General features: G+C 41.4%; 1 protein-coding gene across 1 annotated transcript in view; it reads right to left on the bottom strand.

Moving 5' to 3' along the window:
* Window positions 1–26055, bottom strand: part of col24a1 (collagen type XXIV alpha 1 chain) — an 84694-nt gene that overhangs the window by 32060 nt on the left and 26579 nt on the right. The window contains exons 6-26 of the mRNA XM_076727297.1: window positions 24807–24860; window positions 23543–23596; window positions 20912–20956; window positions 20217–20270; window positions 19701–19745; window positions 18197–18250; window positions 17602–17646; window positions 16687–16740; window positions 16215–16259; window positions 12034–12087; window positions 11670–11714; window positions 11337–11390; window positions 10934–10987; window positions 10062–10115; window positions 8412–8465; window positions 8254–8307; window positions 7209–7253; window positions 6957–7010; window positions 6036–6080; window positions 2724–2777; window positions 1308–1361 (exon numbers count right to left, since the gene is read on the bottom strand). Coding sequence (XP_076583412.1) covers window positions 1308–1361; window positions 2724–2777; window positions 6036–6080; window positions 6957–7010; window positions 7209–7253; window positions 8254–8307; window positions 8412–8465; window positions 10062–10115; window positions 10934–10987; window positions 11337–11390; window positions 11670–11714; window positions 12034–12087; window positions 16215–16259; window positions 16687–16740; window positions 17602–17646; window positions 18197–18250; window positions 19701–19745; window positions 20217–20270; window positions 20912–20956; window positions 23543–23596; window positions 24807–24860 — 1071 coding nt within the window. The remainder of the gene's footprint in view (window positions 1–1307; window positions 1362–2723; window positions 2778–6035; window positions 6081–6956; window positions 7011–7208; window positions 7254–8253; window positions 8308–8411; window positions 8466–10061; window positions 10116–10933; window positions 10988–11336; window positions 11391–11669; window positions 11715–12033; window positions 12088–16214; window positions 16260–16686; window positions 16741–17601; window positions 17647–18196; window positions 18251–19700; window positions 19746–20216; window positions 20271–20911; window positions 20957–23542; window positions 23597–24806; window positions 24861–26055) is intronic.

Here is a 26055-nt window from a genome sequence, read left to right as displayed (position 1 = left end):
TCCTGACATAAGTCACAAAGCTCTCTATGTCAGTCAAACATTCACACACACTAGAAGTGATTCAATCACCTAACTATTCAGCCAGCCAGCCCCCAGATTAGTCATTCTCCCTTCCAGCCAGCCAATCAGTCAGCCTGCTAGCCAGCCTGCCAGCCAGCTAGGTCAGGACTGGGGCCCAAAGCCACAGATAGGGAGTTAATCCAAGGCCTCAGGACAGTGAGCTATGCAGGCCAACCCTCTCTCTATGGACTCGTGCAGCAATACAGAGGACAGCGGAAACACTGCTGCATTGGACAGCAGCTTGTTTTTTGCTTTGGGGAGTCAACACTGTCAAAATAATTTCCATGGAAATGCATTTTCCACAGTAGTGAGCTAGCTAATGCAAAATTAACCTGCTATTAACCTGCAAATACACAAACATTTATCAAACCCAACTTGAACACACTGCATGGATGTAGGGAAGTCAACAAAACACAATCAACCACTTTTATTGTTTCTCAGTCTTTACCAGGCTTAACAGAAGTGCATGTGCTGTTTGTAGAGGATGGGTCCGTTCCAGTACTGCAGAGTGGGTGAAGCCTCTAAAACATCATGCCTTCAATAAGACAGTCTTACTCAAACACTGGAATTTGTAACAGCTTTAAGATCGGAAAAATGTACTTTTTTTGTTCCACTTACCATTAAAAATCTCAACACCAACAGTTGTTATTCTGTCAATGACAGGGCAAAACCGTCTGCCACTGGAGCCCTTTACTGCCCTTTACTAAACACCATGCCTTCAGTTTGTTAACAAATAATTTTAGGGCTATAAAGAAGCACCACAGACAGAAAACACCAAAATGTCTTTCAACATATACAAATCCAAATCAGTGTCTATGATGTCTAGTCACTGGATTCAGTCAACCAGACCAGACTGAGACCTTTAACTGCAAAAAAAAAGGAAGTTTATTTTCTTCATTCCTATCCTCAGCATTACTGTGGGAAACCCAATTTGACACAGCTGAATTTTGCAAAGATCTACAGATGTTACAACATTGAGGAGTCTGGAAGCTTTTAGGCCTGGTGTGTTCATTTCCATAAACTAAACCTTGTTGCTAAGTAATGTCTGCCAGCCAAAACTGTTAGTGGTCCAGTTTTGTATTCATCATTCTGAGACATTAGTTTACTGAACAAAATATTCAAGCTCTGGTAGACTGTTGCTGATTTCTTGGAAAAACTTTTTGAATATATACACTGCATCTCTGGGCTTTACCAACTCTCCGACAACAAGCAGAGCTGTGCAGTACATCCTGAGTGACTGCACTTACCCTTGGCCCCTTCTCCCCAACTGGACCTGTTGGACCCGCTGGTCCACGGTCGCCCTGGGGAAAAAAACAGTAAAGCAGAAACAGAGAGATCATTAAACTATGACCTGAAACCTTAACACGGAAAACCCAAACACAGCTCCACATACATCTTTCCTAATAAAGAGCCATGAAACCGGAGAGCAGCTTCTGAAATGCAGGAGGTGAGAGTGACAGCTGGTCGAGCCGAGTTTGAAAGCGAGCAGGCACTTTGAAACCCAGTTGGTGGCATTCTGCTCGGTGTGTTAAAAGTAAAGGTAACTCTAGGTGAGCTGTAAAGCTGCCTGGGTCTCCACTCTAAGGCCACGTAACACTTGTGTCAGTGATGCTATAATCCTCCTTGAACTGTGTAACATTCATGACTGTACAAGTCCCCCTCGAGTTCTTGTTCCATTTCTATCAAACAGTGAGCTGAAAAGTTTGAAGGTTCTATATTGCAAACAAGTCTAAATCAGAATATTGTAGTAAAATATATATATATGGAAATGCATGTGGATATAGTATGAAAGGAATTTGTGGGCTGTCAGGGTATGGCTGGTGCTGACAGATTGAACGAGGAGGAGGATTTTTGCATAAGAGGAGGCGGAGGACAATCAAGTGTCTGACAAGCAGACGGCTTCCCATCACAAGAACATGTTCCAACACACAGGGGGCTTCTGGGTAAGAAGGTTAAGGGGAACAGGGTGAAACAGAGGGAGCGAACAGTGGAGATTAGAAAATGCAGGTGTTTTTTGGGAGGACTTTAAATTATCGACATCCAGAGTCCTGCTAAAAATCACTTCACCTGAGCAATAAAAGCTGCAGAGCAGCTGAAACCTTTTCTTTTAAACTGAGAGGCAATGAGAGCTGAACCTGGAGGAAGCCTCAGGGCCTCTTCACATTGCATTAGAAGTATCTTCACATTACTTACCTGTGTGGTGCTAAAAGTTCAGTCAGGAAGGCTATTGTTTTGCATTTTGTATTCTTTTTTATGATTAGGTCTATAGTTTATTTCTCATAATGTACCAACCCACATTCACTCCTCTCACTCATATCTTCCTTGCTGTCATCATCTCAGTCTGTCAGTCGAGATATCATCTGCTCTCATCAGCTGGTAACATCAATCCAATAGCACAGCGACACACCTTCACTGTTAGCCAATGATCTTGCCGCTGTCTTTTTAAATATGATTCTCTCTCTCTCTCTGCCTTAGTGTGTTCATGCTGCTGTTATATGCGGCCCTCATCCGTTGCATCATTTCAGCAGTCTCAGCCTCTGTGGTGTCTTACATACTGTTCAACCAGGGCTGCTTAACTCAGCCCTAATTATAGGGGTCTGCCACTGACAAGCAACCAGCTGATGCAGACTGACAGCCTAATGATCGAGAAACACACTCCTTACCTTTTCACCGGGAACTCCTATCACTCCAGCTATTCCAATCAGGCCTAGTGGACCCTGGAGAGGAGAGACAGAGTGGAAAGAGTGCTCAACACAAACACATCAGGAGAAAGTATGTCAGTGGACCTGATCTTCACTCATCTAAAGGTTACTTTCCAACCTGTTGTGACACCTGGAATGCAAGAGGTCGCAGATTACGACAAAATGCTTACGAGAGCAAAAAGGAGCGGTTGTCGACTTTATCTGAAACGTGTAGGTTGACTCGTGAATCTTGATTTTCATTAATATAAATACATGTTGCATGCACATTTGCTTCAAAATGATACTTTCTATTTATATTTGTGGGTCATAGAAGATGTAAAATCAGTTCATGCTTGAGTAAACAGTAAGACAGACACAAAGCAAAAGCAGACGATACAGATGGCAGCCACCATGGCAAACTACTATTGATTGAAGATCTGTTGTAACAATCCATATGGAAATGATAATAAATGATTATCTAACAAAGAACTACCAATGGCAGAAAAATGTTGCAACCTCTCAAGCTTTCGTGAGTTGTGGAACTTCACTATTGTCTGGCAAGAAGCAAGAATAACACATTTTTGGGGGCACAATAGCAATGATTAGGAATTCTTAGGGAGACAATTTCACAGCATACAGGAATTCAATACAGATGGCCCCAAGAAAATACACACTACTTAGTAAAGGAGTCCGCATGGGCAACTAGCTAATGTTAATATGAGAGTTATCAGAGGAGCTTAACTGCTTCCAGATCAGTTGTCTGGGACAGAGCTGTGGTCTGGACGACTGCCAGACAATCTGGAGCTCCAGGCCAACAGTAAGACTGATGGGTGGCTCAGCAGACACTCAACCAGAAAGGTCAACTATACCTTTTGAAACCCTGTCATTGTGTTTATCTTTAATAACCCAAAAAGAAAAAAGCAAAACAACACTCAGTGATAAAATAGTAGAAAGAGTGAAGTGACAGAAGCGATACAGCAACATGGACTTATCATACGCCAGACCAAAGCCATAATACTGCAAGCCATGTGCGCTAAGCCACTGGGACGCTGCAAGCTACCAGAACATCTGAACCTTGCTGAAGTTTATTACTATTGTAATAATTCATATGACTGTCGAATTACAGACCACGGTCTCACTTCTGGCCAACCACAAAAGCCAGTGCGGTCAGACTGCGGCTGTCTGGTTGTGAGGGCCAATTTTAAACTCGGTGTTTCCTCCTTTCACGATGATGCATTCACACAGCTAACAGGTTACGAGATTCTGCATGACTGCTATACTTACCTCTGCATAATCACATAGTGTGCAATATATTCTTGTTATTTATTTTTGTTCATTTTCTTTTTTTTCTTTTCAGAAGGTTTTTTTAATCCCTCTATGCATCTGGAGAATGGGAGCAAGAGTAAGAATCACAAAGAGAAGAAAGAGAAACTTAAAGGGTAAAATAACAGATTGACAAAGTGAGAGCGACAAAGTGACAGACAAGAAACAGACCACAAAGACAAACACAATGAGATTTTGTTCCATTTGCTATTCCCCAACTCAGCCAAAAAAGGCCGACAGCCTCACAGTGTACCTCATATATCCTGACTTAAACAGTATTACCCTGTTGGATGCAAGGAAAGCAGTTGAGCGACGGATTAGTAGCGGAGTGTCTGTGAGGGGATGCAGCCTGCAGGCATGGAACAGGAGCTCTAAATTGACCTCAAATCCCTTAATTGGGACACAAGTGGGACAATGTGGTACTCTGCATCATTTAACAGAAGGAAATGGTTTTAAAGGGGTTTCCATGTGACAGGGCCTTGACATGGGAGCCTTTAGAGCGCTGTTCTGAAGGTGGTCTGGTTTCCAACATACTGCCACAACCGCTAACCTTAAGTTAGGGAATACAGCCCAATTCACATTGTGTTAAGAGCATTACTTACCTCTTTCCTACGCACACATATAAGTACACATTGAGTCACTGACATAGAAATCAAAGCATGGGGGTTGACGTGAACTACATTTCAAAGCACACCTGTGGCTGCTTTTGGTAACTGATACATGCTTTACGAGATGTCGGCTGGAAGGTGACTTGAAACTGTACGACTAAGCGGCCAATCTAAATTGGCTAAAATACACAACATTGTAAAAACCTCCAGTTAAATTGAACTTGAAACAGTTTACGGGAGGCCTCACGTTGATACAGGGGCACTCTATGAAGACAGGCAACCTAAGACCTCCTTGCATCGTTTTGTTTCTCAGTTTCTTACACATCCAGTTTATTTGGGAGGTGATGTAATGGCATTCATTAGAGCCTCCATATGTTTTAGAGTTCTATTTTTTCTCTGCATAGCCCATGGTTCCTCCTTGGCTTCAAAGGCCCCTCTTTTCAGTAAGTGCTTAATCCCTCTCATATGTGCACTGCAGCAACACAGTTCAACATGGCCTGCTTGGATGCCTCCACTACACACAGAATGCTAATATTAACATTAAGGGGCCTCCGAGGAGGATGGACATACTTGGGGTGTTCAGAGCATTGTACAGAGAGGAACCTTGTCCCAACATTTCTCTTGAGTATTTCTGTTGGATATAAAACATTAACTGGAGCATGACCGAGAAAGGCAGACATATGAAACTGCGATTTTGCAGTTAATTGTTCCATTTACCAACAATCCTAACACAGATGTTCCAGGACACTTGCGAAGCCACTTGGTGGACAAAGACCAACATCTTTTTGTATCATCATTTTCTACTTAAGTTGTTATCCTCTGACAAAATGCACCATGAGTGCGATTCTTGGGAAAAAACAGATGTCAGACACACTTTGGCAGGCTTTGAGTCATAAACAAATGTGCAACCCAAATGAGGTGACTTCCACAGAGGATCTCTGATTGGTGTTCCTTCTGTTTTGCTGTGCTGTTCTGCCAGTTTCATGATGAAAACACTTTTTGGTGGTGGGAGACGATCCAGATTTCTCTTAGCATTAAAAGTGGGTCAGACAAAAGAAAAAGCTCCTGTAACTCCCTCCACAGTTGCCACACTGGATGATTTCATTCACTTAACTGTGGAAGCATTGTGTCCATCTTGACATACTGTGTACAGTAATATTTAAGAACTGTTTTAATGGTTTGCTTAAATTACACATTGCATTACTCTTAATGTTTTAAGGGCAGGAACTCACGCTTATAAAAGCTGCAGCAGAGGCTCGACATTGACACTTAAAGGGGAATTTAATGAAAAGCTACTAATCCACAACAGGATGACTGTTAATTAATGTCAGTGCTACACATTACAAGTGTGAAAACAACTTACTTGTGGTCCATTCTTTCCAACATTTCCCATGTCCCCTTTCTCTCCCTGTAAGCAGAAAACATCAAACATTTTGCTGGTTGGCTTCCTGTAATTACAGAGATGTTTGCAACAGGACTCACAGGATATTACATGTGTAAAAAGGAACACACATACACAGATAGTATGGGGCTGCGAATCATTTTGTGTTGCTTCTTATTGTGGTTTGCTAATATGTATGATAACAGTCCTGGAAGAAATCATTTTCTTTCCAATTAAGAGCATGTTTACAACAAGTCTGGGCTTACAGTCAGTGGATCACAAGCACGGGGGAATTGGCACTCAGAGGTAAGCACCAGACCATAATTTAGAATAACAGAATCTTAAAACACATCATACCATGATTATGGCAGTGCGTTTGTGGTGGCTACAAAGGCCAATTACAGCCAATAAATACAGGGTGAGGAACAGGTCTGGAATGTTGTGTTTTGCTCAAGTAAACAAGTGAGAACAAACTGACAGTGAAGTAATATAAACTTAAGACCATAGGACTGTCCGTGTCCCACAGGTGGAGGTATTCAGTCCTGGAATAGTGCACACAGCAGATAATTCTCATTTGTTTGGAATCACAGTTCTATGACGTGAATGGCAGGAAGGTAAGCAGAGGTAACAATGGGCCCAGCACTGTTTTACAATAAATACGCAGCCACTTCATTTTCTTGGATTTCTGTGTGTGCACTCTTACAGAGACAACACTGAGCAGATTACATTGATAGTAAAACCCATTTTTCTAGTCTTTAACACATTCTAATATTAAACAACATTGTGGCATGATACATTGTTAAATCAAAATTGACACAAATGCATGAATCAATTAGGATAGTGGTAATACAGTTGCGATACAGGAGTGACAGTACAGTTACTACATTAAGAAAATAGACTCACTTCCAAACCCTCTGGGCCAGGTTCACCTATGTAGCCTTTCCTTCCAGATCTCCCCTACGAGACAAGACAGACACACAAGTAAGGATCAAAAGAGTTCAAAGCTCATAATGCGTTTATCACAGCTCATCCAAGCTGCTTCCTGATAGAACATATAAGCAAATTGTTTGATTCAAACCACCTGGAAAAGGCTCTGTTTGTGTAAATGTGTGTCTTTGTATATACAGTGAAGTATGTGAATCTGGGAGCTCTTACAGTCGGGCCAGCGCCGCCGGGTGGGCCAAGCGGTCCTTCATCACCCTGCCAAGACACAGTACAGTTCATCATACATAAGTATTCACAAACATATACATACAGAGGCATTACCACTCCATTTGCATGCTGTCTAACTCTCAACATTAAAGGTCTCCCCTGCTCACCTGCCTGCTGCTTTATTACTGTCTGAGAGAAATTCCATTTTGATGATGACAACGGGGACAGCGTTTTATATATAGTATATTGTTTGACTTGGAGGTACAAAGACCTGCACTGAACTGCAGACAGATGTCTTGCATACTACTTTCACTGACAGTTGCATATGTGAAAGGCCCAAAATGACATATTGACTGTTGCTTCCTTATAATTGAGGAAGAATCTTGATTTCAACCAGTTCAACATGAACGTACAAAAATGATTCTTCTCTGGTTCAGTGATGCTCTGCAAAGTTTTCAAAGAAAACTATCTCACAAATGACTGTTTAAGGGAAAATAGGTTGGAATGGAATAATGTGACATAACAGAACAACTGTAGGAAACCTTCTAATTCTTACAGATCACACAAACAAAAAATCTATTTACAAAATCCTTGATTGCAGAATCACTTGTTGTAACTGTACATATACAGCATTGATGTGAGACAAGAGCACATTTGCCAGCGACACCTCTGTGAGCGGCTGCCAGATGAATGCTGTAACATTCAGCACAATAGAAAAGCGTGTGTGTGTTGTATACCTGCCAAAGGCTTCTGTTCCTTTTTCCAAGGCTGGAAAACTTTCAGCCTTGTTTTTATAAGCACCCAGCGATGAATCATGACTTCATCCAGTGGAACATGCCCCGAGAGATATTGCAGAGAAAAACTCCCAATAGGATCTAAGCTGCGACTGTTTGAAATATGACTAGATGCTAAATGTGAAGCACTCAGTTGCCTCAGACTAATGATCCAATGGAAATCTCTTGATGAGCCATATTTTCCACATTTCTGTGTCAGTGAGCCAAGAACCAAGCAGAAGTGTAGAATTCAGTTGGGTGTTGAATCGTCTCACCTGTGTTCCTTGTGGCCCTGGTGGGCCTTGAGCCCCTCTGGCACCCTGCAGACCCTGAAACACAGCCAAATACATGATTAACTGAATGAATGCCATGGATGGATGGATGGATGGATGGATGGATGGAGAGAGAGGAACAGAGAGAGGTGATATTGTACCTTTGGTCCAGGTGGCCCGTTGGGCCCTGGTACTCCAATGTCCCCAGGAAACCCCTTGTAAAAACAGGGGAGATATATGTTATTATTATTTCACGAGTCGCATGACTAACTGGTTGAATTGGATCCTACCCATTAAATCAACTCACTGCATCTCTGTTTACATTTCAGGAGCAGTAAGATGACCTTGCATTTAAAATGGCAGATAGAAAGTAGGCCTGTTTCTGTGCTGGTGTACTACAGCAGGTCCTCTTTGTATCCTGCATTCAACTGACAGAAAGATAGTGATGGATTGCTACTGAGCTGATGAAACCTAAATATCCTCCAGCTCACCTGCCATGACAAAATCACTCATTTCAGAAAACTATGCCTTCTCACTGCGGCCGAGGTGACCTATGACCACGACTGCTGTCTGTGTCTTTGACATTTTCCACGCTCTTGACATACTTTGCAGCATCAACAATGACCTCTTTGACAAAAGGTGACATATTCTACATCCAAAGCACAGACTGGAGGGAGAACAGGGACAGCACGGAACAAAAGTTCCATGTTTTTCATGCAATACATGGATGTAATGAAGCTTTGGAGCACACATTTAATATCCAAGTGGAATGTTTGATGTAAGGGTGGCAAGTGAAGGAAATGACACAAGATCATTAAATGTCATCTAATGACCAAAGTGAACCAAACATTATTTAATATTTTGTGTACAAAGTTCAATACTTGACCTGATGGTAATGCTAAACGAAGGTCTGGGGAGTGTCAAACGTTTGAAAAGCTTACCATTTGGGAACATGAATGCGTTCATTGTAATCTGCTAGATTTTCACATTTCTTATGTCTAAGTAGAATTGACTCTCTACAGCTCACAAACATCTATAGCCAATTCCCTTCCTTTAATCCCTCCTCTAGTTTTGATCAATGCTGATCCTGCAGAAATAGCTCTTGGAGTCACGAAGATCACTAGGAATCATTTAAACTATCATCAAAAAGTCACCCCAGCCTGTGGCCAAAACTCAGACGTGCAGTTCAGTGACATTTGCATTTTTCAGCTACCTGCTACCCTAACTCTCACAAAGACTTCCACATTTCTCCAATGTCTTATGTGATCAGAATCCTGAGTGGGAGCATTCATAAAAGAGGCCCCTGGCTTGGCTCTCGCACTCTCATAGAAAAGTAAAGATACAGCAGGGTGATTATGCTTTATAGTTGCATATGTGCTTGGGCAGGCTCAATATCCATCTCTGCTCTACTCAGTGTACTACACTGCGCCAAAGTCCCCAAGAAGTAAAGCAAAGTAATAATCTCTTGTTCCACCATCTTTCTTTCTCAATCATGCTCCATTTCTAAACTTTCCAGTATTATGCCACGATGTCCTCCACGAAAGCTGAAAGATTTTCTTTCTTTTTTTTTTTTTTTACCTTTCTTCCCACTGTCTACCTACAGAAACAAAAAAAGAGGTTGCTTACTTGACGTAAAGTGAACTACCTACTGTTGTAGCTTTTTTGCATTTGGCTTTTAAACACAAAGCACTGGTCACCACTCAAATCATGTGATCATGTTTTGTGGTCCTGCTCCTCCATTCTAAGAAAACTTGGCAAAAATGATATGAATGAATATTGAATAACACTTTTAATATATAGGAATGTCCTACCTCTGGTCCTGGAGGCCCAGGTGGTCCTTGTGCCCCCATCTCACCAATTTTACCCTGTTTAAAATACAGAAAACACACGAGGTCAAGAACAAATAAGAAATCACACTTTCACCATTGTAATTATATTTTTTTGTCTCTGAGCTTTTGATAAAATTCCTCTACCTCTCTGTCAACACTTAATGTATTCTGTTAACATTTTCCATCATGAACTTGACAGCGTGGATCTGAAAGATGATGTGACTGATTCAATATGGTGTCACTTTGTGTTCTTATAGCTATTTGATGTGATGCAACAAAAGCTAATTACACTGATGGTGGAGAGCAAACAACAAAGTCTTCACTAATCAGTCACAACACAACGCTGCATGTGCACTTGGTACGTGATCAAGCTTCAAAGCTAAGTAATAAGTACCAATGCTTTTATTCTGATTACTCGAGTACAGCCCCTTCAGAAACTTAGACCATCTGAATGTGTTTACAATGCATCTGCACGAAGAGAGGGGGAGTTTTCAGTTTTTCATTTATTTTCTTAATTGGAGCTCGTTTCTGCTGATAAACAAGCAAATTGTTTAAAGAGATTTATTCTACTTCTTTCTTCGGGAAGAAAACGCATGATGAAGCCGACATGTTGCGACTGTGACTAAACTGAACTTCAGTTTACAAGCTAACAAAAATAGAGTCCAGATCTCAGTGTGGTACACAACGTTTATTTGGCTTTGTCTATAAAAGCTGTAAAAATGGCATGCACGCACACACACGCAGATAAGTGGAGAAACACATATGAGCAAATGCAGAAACTTTCACTGATGTCTACACACGCACACACACACACACCTGTGGCTGCACAGACATACACATTCACACGAACATACCAGCGGTCCTGGCTTCCCTCTTGGCCCAGTGGGACCAGGTGCTCCAGCAGCACCCTGAAAGATACAGACATAACAACTGACAACACACCCTTTGTGCATTTTTCTTTTCATCTATTTCCATATAACTGAATGCATACCTACATGTGTGTACGGTATGTGAACAAACCCTTGTTGACATGGGACAAGCATTACATGAGGATTTCATGTGATTAATGAATCACATTCTACATTTATTCAACAAAATGCTTTTCTGATTTGTGGCTATGTTGTGATTTTTCTGATTTAGCAATGATGTTGTTTTCAGAGATTGCTGGTAATAATAGCTCCATGTCTAACGCATATTGTTCAAACATTATGAATCTGTGTTCTGCTTAAAACTCTGCTCGTGTGACAGCAGACATACCTTATCGCCTTGGTACCCCATCTCTCCTGGTTGGCCCCTTTGTCCCACTTCACCCTGAATTTCACAGTATCACACTGAGATATAACACAACACTACCCCGCCACAGTGATCACAACACCAGTGTAGATAAAGAGATTTCTGAGTCATCAAAACAAATGGCCACACTGCAAAGAACCAAAACACACTGTGGAGCAATATCAGTGTTTCAGTTCATATCGTTGGCTGTCTTATCAAAATATCAACAAGATTTCTTGTAATATACCCAATTATGTGAGCTGGGCTACTGACACAATACACACAGACACACTGCAATAATATAAATATTTAGATCACCTTATCACCTTTCAATCCAGGCAGGCCGGCTCGTCCTGCTGGGCCCTGCCACAGGGAGAGGAAGGAGGGAGGGAGAGTAGAAGAATCAGTCCATTAGAGAGAAAGCCAGGAAGGGGGAAAGTCTTGTGAGGAATCAGTTACTTCAATTACACATTCGTTTTCGAAGTAGGCATCAGCATATCAAGTGATGATATATGACGTGAGAAACTTATTTATCACATCATATTACTTATGATTACGTATATTTGGTGGTACTTTATGATGTGAGACACATACAGTGGTACATACTTCCATTTTCTGGTGATTTAATTTGATTACTGACAGTAAAGTAAAGAGCTTTTGCAGTAGACAATGTCTAACCTACCTGAGGTCCCACCATACCAGGCAGTCCTCGCAGCCCCTCAGGCCCCGGGTCCCCCTGTGGAGGGAAGGAGGCACACAGTGGAAATTATGCCTCACAAACACACAGACCCCCCACCGACACATTTTCCAACTAAATGTTGCCGGTTTGTTCGGGGCAGAAACATTTTGATATGAAAACTATCTCCTGTTTCCGACACAGAGAATTCCTGTTTGTCCCAACCTTACAACAGAGCTAAGCTGTGCTGACAGTGCATCCAGTTGTTTTGTCTGGGTCTGGGCTTGGCCCTGCTCACCACTGCCAGCCCACAACATCCACTCTAATTGACAGAGGCGAGGTGAGAATGGCCAGAATGTGTGGCTGGACTGAAAAAATACCCTTTACAAGTAGGCATGCAGTTAAGCTGCCCTCTGATTGTGGTTTTCACTGTAACTGCTACAAACTTGCCAGTAGCAATGATGTTGTGGTGACAATGATGAATGTGTGTGTGTCTAAGTACACGCAAGCACATGCACATATTGTATGTATCATTCATGCAGAAGCACACAAACACTTTAACTAAACACAGCCTTTGTACCAACAGGACGTATATTCCCATGCATTGTGGTTAACATTTTTATTGTCTCTTTGAGACGGCTTAAAGGAGAAGCGAGTCGGGGGAAGATCCATCAAAATTTGTTCCAAAACAATCAAGAGCAGAGACGGTGTCTGCAGCATAGTGAATACAAATGAATAAAAAGACTATTGGGAATCTTGAATTTGTCAGAGAGACTGAAAAACTGAAATGTTAGTATCAGAGCACTATCCTCTATCCAAACACCTGTCAGTGCGGTCAATATGTGACAAAGTGTAAGTGAGAGGCAAGTGTTCTTGGCTTAATTTTATGTCATCATGGACATGTGGCCCAAACTAGGAGTCCATCTGGACTCTGTAAGGCTGGTGTTTGATGCTGCGGCTCCACTGTGGTACTGCAGCAGGATGGACACAAATCACACGCACTCCATGAAAAGAGGCTTTCAACAGAGACTATGAAAAATGATGTACTGAAAGGAGGAGATATGCTAAGAAAAAGAACTCTGGTGTCTACTAGCCTGGTACATCAACATCCCACACAGAGCCTTTGCACATACTGCTGCCAAGATGTAGCCTGACTGCCAGGTGGTTAGAGATCATCCAAACCATTCTGGATGATCTTGACAAAAAACAGATTGTTGCATTCCTGCACCTCTTGCTTCAACGCAACTGCTGCAGCCACAGAGAACACAAACAAACAGAAAATGCTTTATCACCGACTGAACGATATACAAGATTATCGCATGTGACACGTAAAATGCCAGTGGAGAAAGTACAAGTAATTTACTGTATTTGCAGCCAAATGGTTTAAGTAATAAAGGAGTAATACACAGAAAAAAACGCCATAAAATTTCAAAAAACTATTTGTGTCTCCACTTCACCCTTTTTGCTTTTCACTCAGGCTATCAAAGAGTGTCTGGCTGCATCACATTTTGTTGAGTCACACACTGGCAGGGACATCAAGTGCATACCAGAGCGAACACTTGCTGCTCTGTTTCTGCTACTTAACTAAAGATCTAACTTTGTGTAATTGCCTTTCAATAAATGAACAGAGCCACAAGGGTGTGACAGACACTGGGAAGTGAAAATGAGACTTTGATTCGGATTCTGATGTCAAATTAAAGCTCTTTGTGAGATCCATCCTGTGTCAAAATCACTCAGCTGGAAAGTTGACTAAATATGAATTACATCAAAGACGGGATTAAGAAGGTGTAAGTATTTGGGCTCTCTTGTGTGATTACTCAAAAGTACTTAGAGGCAATAATTTGTTGATATAAAGACAAGTAACCACGACATCAGCTTTAATTATCAAGAACTCATTTCTCTGCTTCTAAATGTTTTGGCCTTTTTCACGGGGCTGGGTCATTTTTGTATAAAAATATATATAATTTTGTAGTTTGTAAAAAAAAAAAAAAAAACCCTCAACACAGAATTTTGAAGATTTGAGCTTTTCACAACACTGGCCATGTCTTTAATGAAAAACATTTTGAATACGATCAGCAAATCATGAGCCCATCATTAACTCGATCGGTTTATTAAGGCTTGATGGTGTTTGGATTTTTTTCCATGAAAGCTTGCAGCCACACTGGTGTCAGAACATAATGTGCAACAAAACTACACAGGGTGAAAATGTGCAAGGGCAATGAAGTAACTTCAACAACACACAATGTTTTGAAGATTAATAGAGTCACTAAAAGGCAATTAAAACAAAGAAAGGGAGAGGAGACGTGGAGAACAAAGAGAGTGAGAGAGGACGTGCTCTGGCCTCAGGAGGTTTCAGTGACACGGTGCCATCAGACATCTGATTCTGTTTACGCTACGACCAAAACCATTCTGCCACAAACGTCACTGTCACTTCCACTCATTCCAGAATGATGCTTATTTTTAATCTCTTCATTTATTTATCATTTTAAAGAAAAGGGAAATCAGACAGTTCACCATCTCTAAACATGTTTTAGATAACACATGGGGAACATGGACCACTGTTGTTGCTGAATGCATTGTAATGAAAAGCAAACAGATGTGTGACATAAATAAAATCGCCATACCTTGTCTCAATTTCATGCACATGTGGTTCAAACCTAGCAAAGAAATTCAACCACTCCTACTGAGAAACCTGTCAGGAATCACAGCGTCTCTTCTGAATCCAACATTAGATGTTGATTATAATGCTACAAAGAGAAAATAAGGCTAACTAGGTGCGTGTGTATGTGTATGTGTGTGTGTGTGTGTGTGTGTGTGTGTGTGTGTGTGTGTGTGTGTAGTGCATGCAGCCCATTAGTGCATGCATGTGGGAACATCTGTGTCACATTTTGTTCTTTCCAGACCATACAAAGTGATCTGCTGTGCCTCAGGTCTGACTAAAATGTAAGGCATGGAGGTAACCTTTGTTCAACATACAAATGAGCAGACACACACATGGAGAGGTTTTCAGTTAACGTGGCATGACAATGATTTGCTTTTGTCAATATTACCACCAACTTCTACAGCGACAAACAGTGCCACAACGCATTGCATAAGCAGGGTCATACATATACAAGCATCTCTTTGATAAGAGCCTTGTTAGAGTAAAAACAAAATACTTAACAATAGTGTCTACAGGTTTCATGTCAGTGTGCATCGTAAAGATGAATTACAGGCCGTGGCTGAGGTGAAAGTTAAGGATAGCCTATCCATCCAGGTCTGCCCTGAGCACACAGACTGACCCTTCAAGCACCCCCATAAATCCCGACGCCCTGACAGCGAACCAGTGTAAATGAAGTTTGAAATGATGGCACAGGAGAGGTGCCATGCACAGTTGTATCTGTTTTGCTGACATGAACTGGGGGCTGTTTCCAAGGCCTCTGTGAACTCAAGGCTTTTTAACACTTGTACATTCCACAGTAAAAACACAGCATGCTCTCTATTAGGCCTGTGACAGTCGATTTCTTCTCTCTGCAATAATAAGACGGAGCCTCCCAGGTGGTTATGCTGGTAACATTTAAGGTCTGCGAGTGATGTTTTCAAACAAGCCCACACACTGGACGATTACTGAAACTGACACTGGACTTTTCTTCATTTGATGTACACCAATAACAGTGTTTGTCACATTTCTATATGTTTAGGGTACTAGGGTACTATGTGATAAGAGGGCTGCTGCATACAATGGGAACGGCACCTGTGGCTTACTTGGTTGCATGGCTGGTTTGTTTGAAGGTTTTATGTTCTCACGGTCTTCATCTAATCAGCTCTCTGTATCGGTTTGTGCTTACAGTATTTCATGCTGTGTATGTGAATGTGTGTGTCACTTGTCAGTGACTCAGGCAGAGCGGATAGGAAAACAGTTTGCCAAGTTTGCCACCAATAATCATTCAAACTCCACTCCCTACATCTCCATTACTATACAGTACACGTTCAGCACATCCTGCTATCCATCATCCAAACCCAAATCTAACCACTGAAGACAGACGAGCACAGAGAAAGACGGACAGGCGAGCAATCTTGAAAACAAGAACAATGAGTGACAGAAGCGGAACTGTGAGTCAAGTGAATGACAGATCAAACACAGAGCGTTTGGCACGGGAAATGTCACACATTAATAAAAATGATAACATTACGAAACTGATACTCACCCTCAGGCCAGGAAAGCCGCTAATGCCAGTCCCACCAACAGGCCCCTGTGAAACATCACAGCAACATCCTAAGTACACAGGACAGGACACTTACAGCATTGCACATTCCTCATTTCCAAGGCTACATTGGAAATACTGCAAGTGACTTTATGTTTTCATATGCTCACATCTGGGATGACAAAGCATCGAAACAAATTTATGGCCGAAACCCAAAAATGTATTGCTTGTGTTTTTCTATTACACGCTATGGATACATTTTGGAAGTGATGACAACATGCCTTCTGAACAGGTTTAAGCAGGAAATAGCTTGGCATTGTGCACTTGCACGCACAGTCACTGACGAGAGAGGACAAGCAAGGAGCAGGGAGAGCCAAACTTTAGAGATGGAAGACAGAAAGGTGGAGGTAGATGAAAAGTGTAGGACAAAAAAGAGGACAGTTGAGTTCACCAGGAGGCAAACAAGAGTTCTCACCTCATTGCCATCAGGACCAGGAGGCCCCCTCTCCCCAACATCACCCACCACACCCTGCAAGGGAAGGTCATCCACATTCAGTTTAAGAAGGCCAGGGCAACCACTGCCAGTCACACCTTCCACTTGCATACAATTTTCACAACGTGTTGATCAAGATCACGTTTGCTTTTATTGCTTTTTGCTTTATTAATAATGCTCATTTAATGAAGCATAATTAGCCAGTGCACTGGTGAAATGGTGGACTGGCTTACAGCAGCCCTGAGGCCACAGACTTTGATCCAGTTAGCCAGACATCGCTCAGCGTTCCAGAAAAAAAACCCTTTGGATGAAAGAGACACTGGGCTGTCTGCCCGCTTGGCAACTCCACTGCAGAAAAGCTAGGGCTTGTTTTTAAACATTAACTTTTCACAGTGTGAGGGCCCAACTTTGACATTCCATCTGTGTCTATCTTAATCTAACTGGGTTTTTTCTGATTGCCACCCTGGAACAAACTTGGTATTGCAGGACCTACGCCAAAATATATGCCATTAAACATTTCCAGTGTGATTTGCCACACCTTGAATAGTGTTAAATCTCTGAAGGAGCTCTTTATTTTATTTTCTCTCTCTCTGCACTGTTTAAACAGTGGCCCTCAGTGTCCTGCTGCTTTAACACATTCACAACAGTTGCAGCATACAAATGAATCTCCTTTGGTTGTTCCTGGGGCTTTTGTGAATATGAATTACTGCTATTTGAAGAGGACATGCTGTATATATTAAGAGATGGATAACATCTCTATCCATTTTTACATTTTTATTGCCCTGATTTTCCAAAAGATAACACAGACAATCACACCTGCAGCTGTCCCCTCATAACTATTGATAGATGGAAATAATTTTGGAGTTACGGGAGAAATGAAAATGTATTCATTATTACGTGTCTTCCTTTGGGACCAGGTTTTCCAACAGGACCAGGGATGCCCTTCAAAAGAAAAACAAGAGGATAAATGTCTCAAATGTGGGACATACAACCACACAACAGACTTTACAGACTATAGAAGACTGAGAAGGGAGAGTTCTTCTGATCTCTTCTATATATCTCTCTGGATAAAATGGAGCACAACCACCCACCTGTAATACCATCAAATTGAGAGAGATTCTTAATGTGGCCTATTGTAAGCAAGGATTCAAAAACTGATTCATCACAATGAATTAATAGTTCCCTTGGCATAAAGCAAGCAGATGTGCTGCAAGCCACAACAGAGCAGCGAAGACCAGGATTTCCATGAGGCTGGAATCTCAAAAGAATGAAGGAATGAGTGACGTCATTCAGTAATTGCCTAAATATAAACTGTCAATTTGCCCCACATTTGTTTCTGTTAACAATTTTCAGCTGTAAACGAAGGCTCAGAGAGGTACCAAGTATCAGACAAAGGAGGGGAAGGCAAATGGACTGAGAGGACATGAAGAAGAGGACATTATTGGAGGGATTACTGACATCATGTAACTGAATACAAAGAAACATCACTCACTTTCTCCCCCTCCAGACCCAGCGGCCCAGCAACACCAGGAGGCCCGATGAAACCCTGGAAATTAGCAAAATTTTCTATCTCAATATCGTCAGAACATTACAACAAAACCATGTTTTTCAGCAGTCACCTGGATGTATCCTGTGGGAGACTCTAGAGGAACATGTGGAGCCATTGGGCAGGCCGCTGTGTGTTATTCTGTTCATACAAACTCTCTTTACATTCTTTGTAAGTTTCATTGTGAACATGCAAAAGCTCTGTTTACATTCAGTGTTGCTCACCAAAAGTATTGCATCCATGAGCTCTAACAAAGGTGTTAATGCATTTCCTTCCTCTTAAAAGAAGTGGAAAGCCAAATTTTAAATGTTTTCAACTCTGTGTTGCATCCATCCGTTACTTGCAAGCACTCTTCTTCTTTCCTGTCTTTGCCTGCGCATTGCTGCATATGTTGGTGTGTTACTACAACTTGTCGTTCAGTGGAATTCAATTTGGAATTTGCTGCTGAGTATGATGTGGGCTGGATCACTGTCTGTACCTTCAGGTCTGAGACCATGAATCAATCAAATTTATGTCTGAATTCCCTTTGTTGAATCTCCAACACATCAACAGCATCATTTCAAAGGTTTGAGATGCCAAGTTTCATCTGCACTGTGCTTCCCACCTGCTGTGGTATTTGCTTACTGTGTCAGGATGTGTTGGCTTCAACAAACAGTGAATGAATCCAACAGATGCAGGTCAATGCATATACTAGAGGTGCTGGAATATCTGATGATGTGTCAGCCATTAAAACTAAAGGTCTATCATATTATAATTAGTTGTGTGTTGTAGTCTAACGTATATCCAAAACAACTCTCCCATATCATATTTTCTTAATATAAAACCCTGACATACATTAGCTCTACCGTCCTTCTGGTATCTGGATGACTGTGAGCTTGTTTTTTTGGATTCAAATACTTCTAGCAGTTGGCACAGGACGTAGTTGGTATGTATGAGTAATCTTTCCCTTTCATCTTCTTTTCTCTCTCACTCATATTTTATCCTTGCACTGAGTGTCTCTGTGGCTCTTTTTCACCTGCCCGCCTCACTCTGACATAGTAATCCCAGCTTTCCTCTTTCTTTAAGCTGCAACTCTCCATGCAAGTCCCTTCTCTCACTAGCTCATTTCACTCCCTGCCGTCTGTTATCATACTTTCTCCCATCTGTTTGTCCTCTGTCCTCTTGTCTTTCTTCTGTTCTCTTGTTTTTGGGGGCATTCCTGCTTTGCTGAGGAATGATACTAGCAGGAACCAGCCAGTCTTTATAGAGACAACCCAGAGCGTGGACCGGCCCCCGCAAGCAGTCACACGTCAGGCAGTATGTCAGAAATACAACTCAGATCCTGGGAAGTCTCTCTTGACCGAGGCTGAAGGTCTGACACTGTCCTAATCCTTTCAGGAAATTAAATGTTCAAACCAGTACTGCAGAAGAAAAGAGGGCAAAGTGAGAGCAGAGAGCCACTTGTACTTACACGGACACCTTTAGGACCCGGGTTACCTTGTGGTCCAGCTGAGCCCTGCAGCAAAGGAAAGACTGGTGAGGAGGACCTATTGTCACAACAGCTGCAAACTCAGTGATTTGACATGATGAAGCAAACCTACATACATAAGGATCTGAATGGAGAAGTACAGCAGATTTGACTGACAGCTAAAAGAAAACATGTGGTTTTTATACTTTAAGTTGCACTTTATATACTCCGTCTGCACTGCTGGCAGCGCACATGGTTTAAGTCCACAGACTGCACACATAAAAGGACATCAGGGAACCAATTCCACTACTTCATGCATTTTATTGTAAACTACATTTCCAATACATTGAAGTGCAAATGCCAATTTTCTACCCCTTAATTCCAAATCCGAAATGGGTGGTGCATAATGTCACCATCATTATTGCTGTATATTCTCTGTAGTGTTATTAGTAGAATAGCGATGAATGTAAGAGGATCAATGGAGGAACTGGAAGCGTATTTTTGTATTTTTCACTGCACCTGCCTGCCAGGGTAACCTGCAGCCCCCGCTTCCCCAGGAGGTCCTGGTATGCCCTGCAGCAGAGACAGAGAGACAGAGAATGAATGAACGGTGAATAGGGAGATTAGATGGATGGATAAAGCGAAAGAGGAGACACAGGAACCTCTACCAGCATTGCCAACTGAGGAATAAAACAAGCACTGTTCATTCAGCCTCCACCAAGACAATCCTGTCTATTAACTGTACCTTTCTACAACCCTCCAGCCCACCCCTCCCTCACTTGCTCACTCTGCTGTTTTTCCCACTGTTAAACTGACACATTACACTTTCATCTTTAAACATTCAGCTGATGCTGTCACGTCTGTGTAATCTTGTTAATTGTTAGCATTTTGATGATTAAAAGAGTTTTTTCCATCAAAAAGAGGGGGATTAAAAGGAGGATAAAGGGAACTACTGACTAGAGAGGACAGCTACAGGACTGATGTAACTGGCTGGTGACGCACAAAAGCACAACCGTGTGTTTTGTGTGTGTATGTGCATATAAAGACTAACATGGACCAATTCTGTTTGTGTATGAATGTTTGTGCATGTAGGAATGCTGATGACTCCAATAGTCCATGTCCCATCAGTGCTAACGCCTGAACTCTGGCTAAATAAAACTTTTTCTTTTGCTTAGACAGACACACACGCACACACTCCCACCACACACACTTACCTGTTCTCCTGGCAGTCCGGGTGGCCCTGGATAACCTTTAGGACCCTTGAAAAATGGAATACACAAATATCTTTTGAGTCATTTCATGTAAAAACACTATGAACACTAAGATTCTCGAGCCAGTAGCTGATGACTCCATATGTACTTCGGCCTCAAAGCATCTCAGCAGTGCTGTGAGCTTAAGGATAAAGTGAGCATGTTAACATGACAAACAACAACAAGCTAAACACAAAGTACAGCTGAGACTGATTGCAATGGCATAAGTGTTGTAGGTATTTGGTCATATGTCAAAGTATCAGTCAGATGAAATTTTAGACCAGACGATGGCATTCCACTAAAGGTCAAGTTAAGGTCATTAAATAGCTGTCAAGACTTTTACACAAAACCTCACTGCGGCAATAGAGTAAAAGTCAGTGGATCACTTAAGTCACTAGGATTCATCCTCTGGGAACCATGAATATTTGTACCAAATTTCATGGAAATGTATCGAATAGTTGTTCAGGCATTTCACCAAAAGGCAAAACTGGCAACCTGCTGGTGGGGTCAGAGGGGAAAAAGTCAAGGAATCACCAAAGTCATGTCTGGACCATGAATGTCTGCATTAAGTTTCATGGCAATCCATGTCATAGCAGAAATATTTCAGGCTGGACCAGGTGGTGTACCGAGCAACCAACATTGCAAAGGACACTGCATTTCAAGATGACTACTAGTGAATCATCTAATATAGAACTGCAGAGTTGTTGTTCTTATTGCAAATCTAAATTACTCTCTGCATTTTAATTATGTATGCTTGTGGCATGCATCCATCCCAGAGACACCTGAGGGATGCTAAGTAATCTAGGAATCTGCATCCTCTTCAGCAGCCAGTATGTGGGGATGGTGTGATTGGGAACTAGCTACTAATTCTGACTTTAAATCTCCATGCATGCAAGACTGATATTTAAAAAGTGTTGGTCAGTATTAACATCCACATGGTCTGTACTTCCTGTTATTGTTGGGCAGAGATTGGGAAGGAGATTAGTGTGGGTGTGTGATGATAAGTGATAATACAGCATATGTGCATGTGTGTTTTAATGTTTCATTCTCTATATAAGAGAAGTTTGCTCATTAGAATACATTATCCTGTTTGTCCTGTGTAGTGTATCTGGAAACCAGTCTGTGGCCCATTTTGGGTTCTGGCCAAAAGCTTCAATGTGAATCTTTTCCAGAGTAAAGTGTGGGTGAGGTTTAAAAGGAAAACTGACACAACCGAAACAAAAAGATGACCTATAAGATTAATAGCTGACTCATTCTAATCCTCAGTCAATTTTGTGCCATTTAGTTAAGCAAGCATTTCTCTGGAAATTTAACAGGATTTTTTGTTTGATAAATGAGAGCTTTTCTTCTCGTAAGACCTTTTATTTTTCTCTTGATCAACAACAGATGTTTACAGCTCCAAACACAAAGTCAGAGCCAGGTCAGTACCTTTTTGGGGCAGTGAGAGACCTTGAACGGTTCCATTGACTCCACCGTGTGCTTCCGAGGTTGTGACACATGAACCTTCACACTCAATAAAAGGCCCACTTGGGGGTAAAGAGCATAGGCCCCGAGCCAGTCATTTCCTCTGAAAATACTTGAGGGGGCACGGTTCGTGTGCTGGGTATATTAGGTTCAGCTACTGCAAACACTGGGACGACCTCCTGGGACGTAAGGTGAAGGCCAGCTATGTGAAGGCCAGTCTCAGAGTTTCAATCAGAAGCTACCTGGACAACTGTGCAGACAAAGCCATGTGGGTGACCTGCTACAGCACATTGATCTGTTTTGTATCCAAAGGACATGTGTCCTTGTGTGCACAGGTGGACACAGAGAATGCCAAGGTCCTTCTTTTTACTGATAGCAATGTCAATGAAATCCTCCATCTTTAGACGTCACAATTGTTGACCTGAGGAGGCATGGGGTACTGTGCATGTCACTGACCCCCTAGCCCTGGGCAGGATGCCTTTCCTCTTTTGGATGACCTTTGACCTTGACCTCAAACCCTATCAGGTTTAAGTGAGGCAGCACCACATCCTAACAGATCTGATGCTCTGACTGATACAGATGGAAATATATGCAGAGAGAGGTATGCAAAGACAGTGAACGAGAAGACAGTGTGAGGTAATCAGATGAAGTAAGAAAAAAAAACTAAGAAGGTTATAGATATATATATATGTACACATTTCTTTCTAATAACATAAAGACAGACATAAAGACTGAAGACAGACAGGGAGCAGGGTGGGCTGTAGGCTGTCTCTGACAGGGTAACCTAATGCTGACCACATTAAGAGGCCTCGTTAATGGCTGTGGCTAACAGTGTGGGGGAGATCACAGTGGGAATACAGATACCGTGTCAGCTACTTTTATACTTAAATCTTAATCTCAACTCTAGAAACCATTGACTTGTATGAACCAGTAATATATGTGCAAAACCTACTTTTGCCTCACAGTAATACAGAGAATTCAAAGACACTGTAATTTTAAGAGTAAAATATAAGCAGGGGTCCAATAGATTTCTTGACAAAGTGTCAGACAGTTCATACAAACAAAGCCTTCTTCTATCTTCAGCATCAGCAGCTAGTTTAAATACAAGCAGTTTAACATAATAAACCTTACCGGTAGACCTGGAAATCCATCCTGCCCAAGCAGACCTGGTGGACCTCTGTCTCCCTATTGGAATAAATGAAAGAGAGAGTATCATAACATTTTCAAAAAAGCAGGATGCAATGCACTCCACCATTGAATAGTTGATTGTAGCAACATTAAAATTTGCAAGAAGTAATCCACCGATTCCATTGCAAAAGCTTTATTAAGGCATTAAAACAATGAATAGTTCTACACTTTAGAAAAGTATGTTAAGAAAAGAAATTCAGTTCATTGCTTTAGTTCTCTTACAGTTAATCTACACACCATAAAATAAAATTGATATAAACGACTTAACACTAAAGAGCAGCACAAAAAGCTCATTAATTCTTCTTTTTTTTTTTTAATCTTAGTTGACAAATGAACAACAAGGAAATGGTTCAACAGACTCTTCATCATTCATCATTATTCATAATCACTGTAAAAAAAATAAAATAAATAATAATAATCTAATGTTTAACTTGAGCAGGAAAAATCAGTAGATTTTCCACAGGAAAGTGATGTGGACAGTTAAAATGTAATTTCCACTTCAGGCAGCGTCTACTGTACCATTGGTTTATTTTAGATTTCTTCTTCAAGCTGCTTCTAAACAAAACCATATGCTGGGCAACATTTGGTAATCATGAAAAAACAGATAAGACAATACAGACAAGAATGCTAAGAGAGGGATAAAGACACAAAAGTAAAAGACAGTGCAGAGTGCAGAGAGCATGAAAACTTGGGCAAAAGATACTTTTCAGAGCTGAATCACTTGAAGACATTTAGGAGTGTGGCTCAACAAAATCATTACTGTGATGGAAGAAAAAGAGACAAGGATGGAGAGCGTAAGGGAGACCAGCTGTGGTGAGGCCAGACAATGAGTGATAATAAAATGAGTCAGAAATGCAGAGAGGGGGTTTAGAGGAGGCTGTTGAATGAATTAAATTGGATGAGGAAAACCAGATTCTCAACCTCATTGATTGAGCACTCTATCAAATCTATACAAAAAACATGGTATGAGATGGAATTTTTTCATCATCCACTAACTAGAAAGCATTGAGACATGAGTGACCCATGCTCAAATTACTGATAAAGCAAACTGTCTACCAGCTGAGGTGAAATGCCACCAGTCATGGGAGTTGTGACAGACAGGGGGAACAGAAGAGAAATACACTGTAAAGAGACCGAGGTGAAAAGGGCCGAAGAGAAACACAGAGGGACAGGGAGTGGGATTGGAGAGTGGTGGTAGATTTCTTACCTTCTCTCCTGGCGGAGCCTGGCCTGGAGACAGCCCAGGGTCTCCCTTTGAACCCTAGAAAAGAAACAGAGTCACAGGGTTAAGGGCACCTGAAGCAACTGAAGTTTATTTTTAATGTATCACTCACTGGCAGCACCAGTCTTATATAATACAGCCATGAATATCCTTCACATAAACAGACTACGTCTGAAATGAAAGCTTGGCTAAGCCTAAAAATTGTGAAGACAGACGTGAAGTCAGTAGGATGAATTTGCATGTTTTCCTTTTCTCAAAATCTAGACTGCTTGGTCCATAAACTCATTACTTCCTATTGGAAAACAGATGTTGTTCCCTTCAAACCATCACGTAAGCCAGTCCTTGCACAAAATCAAACCCAGTGATACACTACATAATAATTGGGTGAATTTACTTTGATAATGTTACAATATCAATACCTGTGACTTTATTGATAGATTCTTGTCACAGAGAGCATAAAGTTTTTTAAATTCAACATGTGAAATTTGCAACTGAAATATCATGCTTCAGTAAATTCACAATAGATCTTGTAACCACACTGCTGTACAAATGGGGTTACTGTGGCCTGAAACAACTGACCAGATAGCAGCGGGCATAAAAATTACAAAACTTGCCCCTTTATGAGTGAAGACTAAGATGTTACACTCATATCTTGCAAACATGCTTTTTCTTTAGTTTATAAGCGGTAGTTCATGAAAGCACTGCAGCTTGGCAACGACCATTGATCTTTTAGCAAAGCACTTACAATTGCGTGCAATTCTTCATGTAAAATACTGAGCTAGAAATTATTGCAGACTTGGCATCCACATTTCTGCACAGTGACCAAACGAGACACTTAGCAATGAAGCACAAAAGCCTTTGAGGTCCCGGACCTCACTCAGTTTCTGTGTCCTCACAGACCACATGTGCAATTCCCACAAGGCGGACAATATGTCAAAGTCTGCCAGAATGGAGCTGATGCTCAGTGCATTTCCACAGACCGGCAATATTACATTTCAACAGGCAGAGTTCTCAGGGATTTTCTTCCCAGACTGATGTGAACTGGGGTAATAAAACAATTTCTATTGTCATAAATCTAAAAATAAAATTTAAACTCAAACATCCTTCCAGACAGTCATGCATCTAGAGCTGTGTTATGAAATGCCTCAGCAGCAAAGTTAAGAGATCTCAATTTCAAAGCACAATTTCATCTGATTATCTGACTTATTTCTGTCAACACTCTAAATTTCATGCT

Source organism: Chaetodon auriga, chromosome 3 (assembly GCF_051107435.1).
Source record: "Chaetodon auriga isolate fChaAug3 chromosome 3, fChaAug3.hap1, whole genome shotgun sequence".
Classification (NCBI taxonomy): Eukaryota; Metazoa; Chordata; class Actinopteri; order Chaetodontiformes; family Chaetodontidae; genus Chaetodon; species Chaetodon auriga.
Note: the sequence above shows the minus strand (reverse complement) of the source record. Positions and strands in the feature narration are given on the sequence as shown.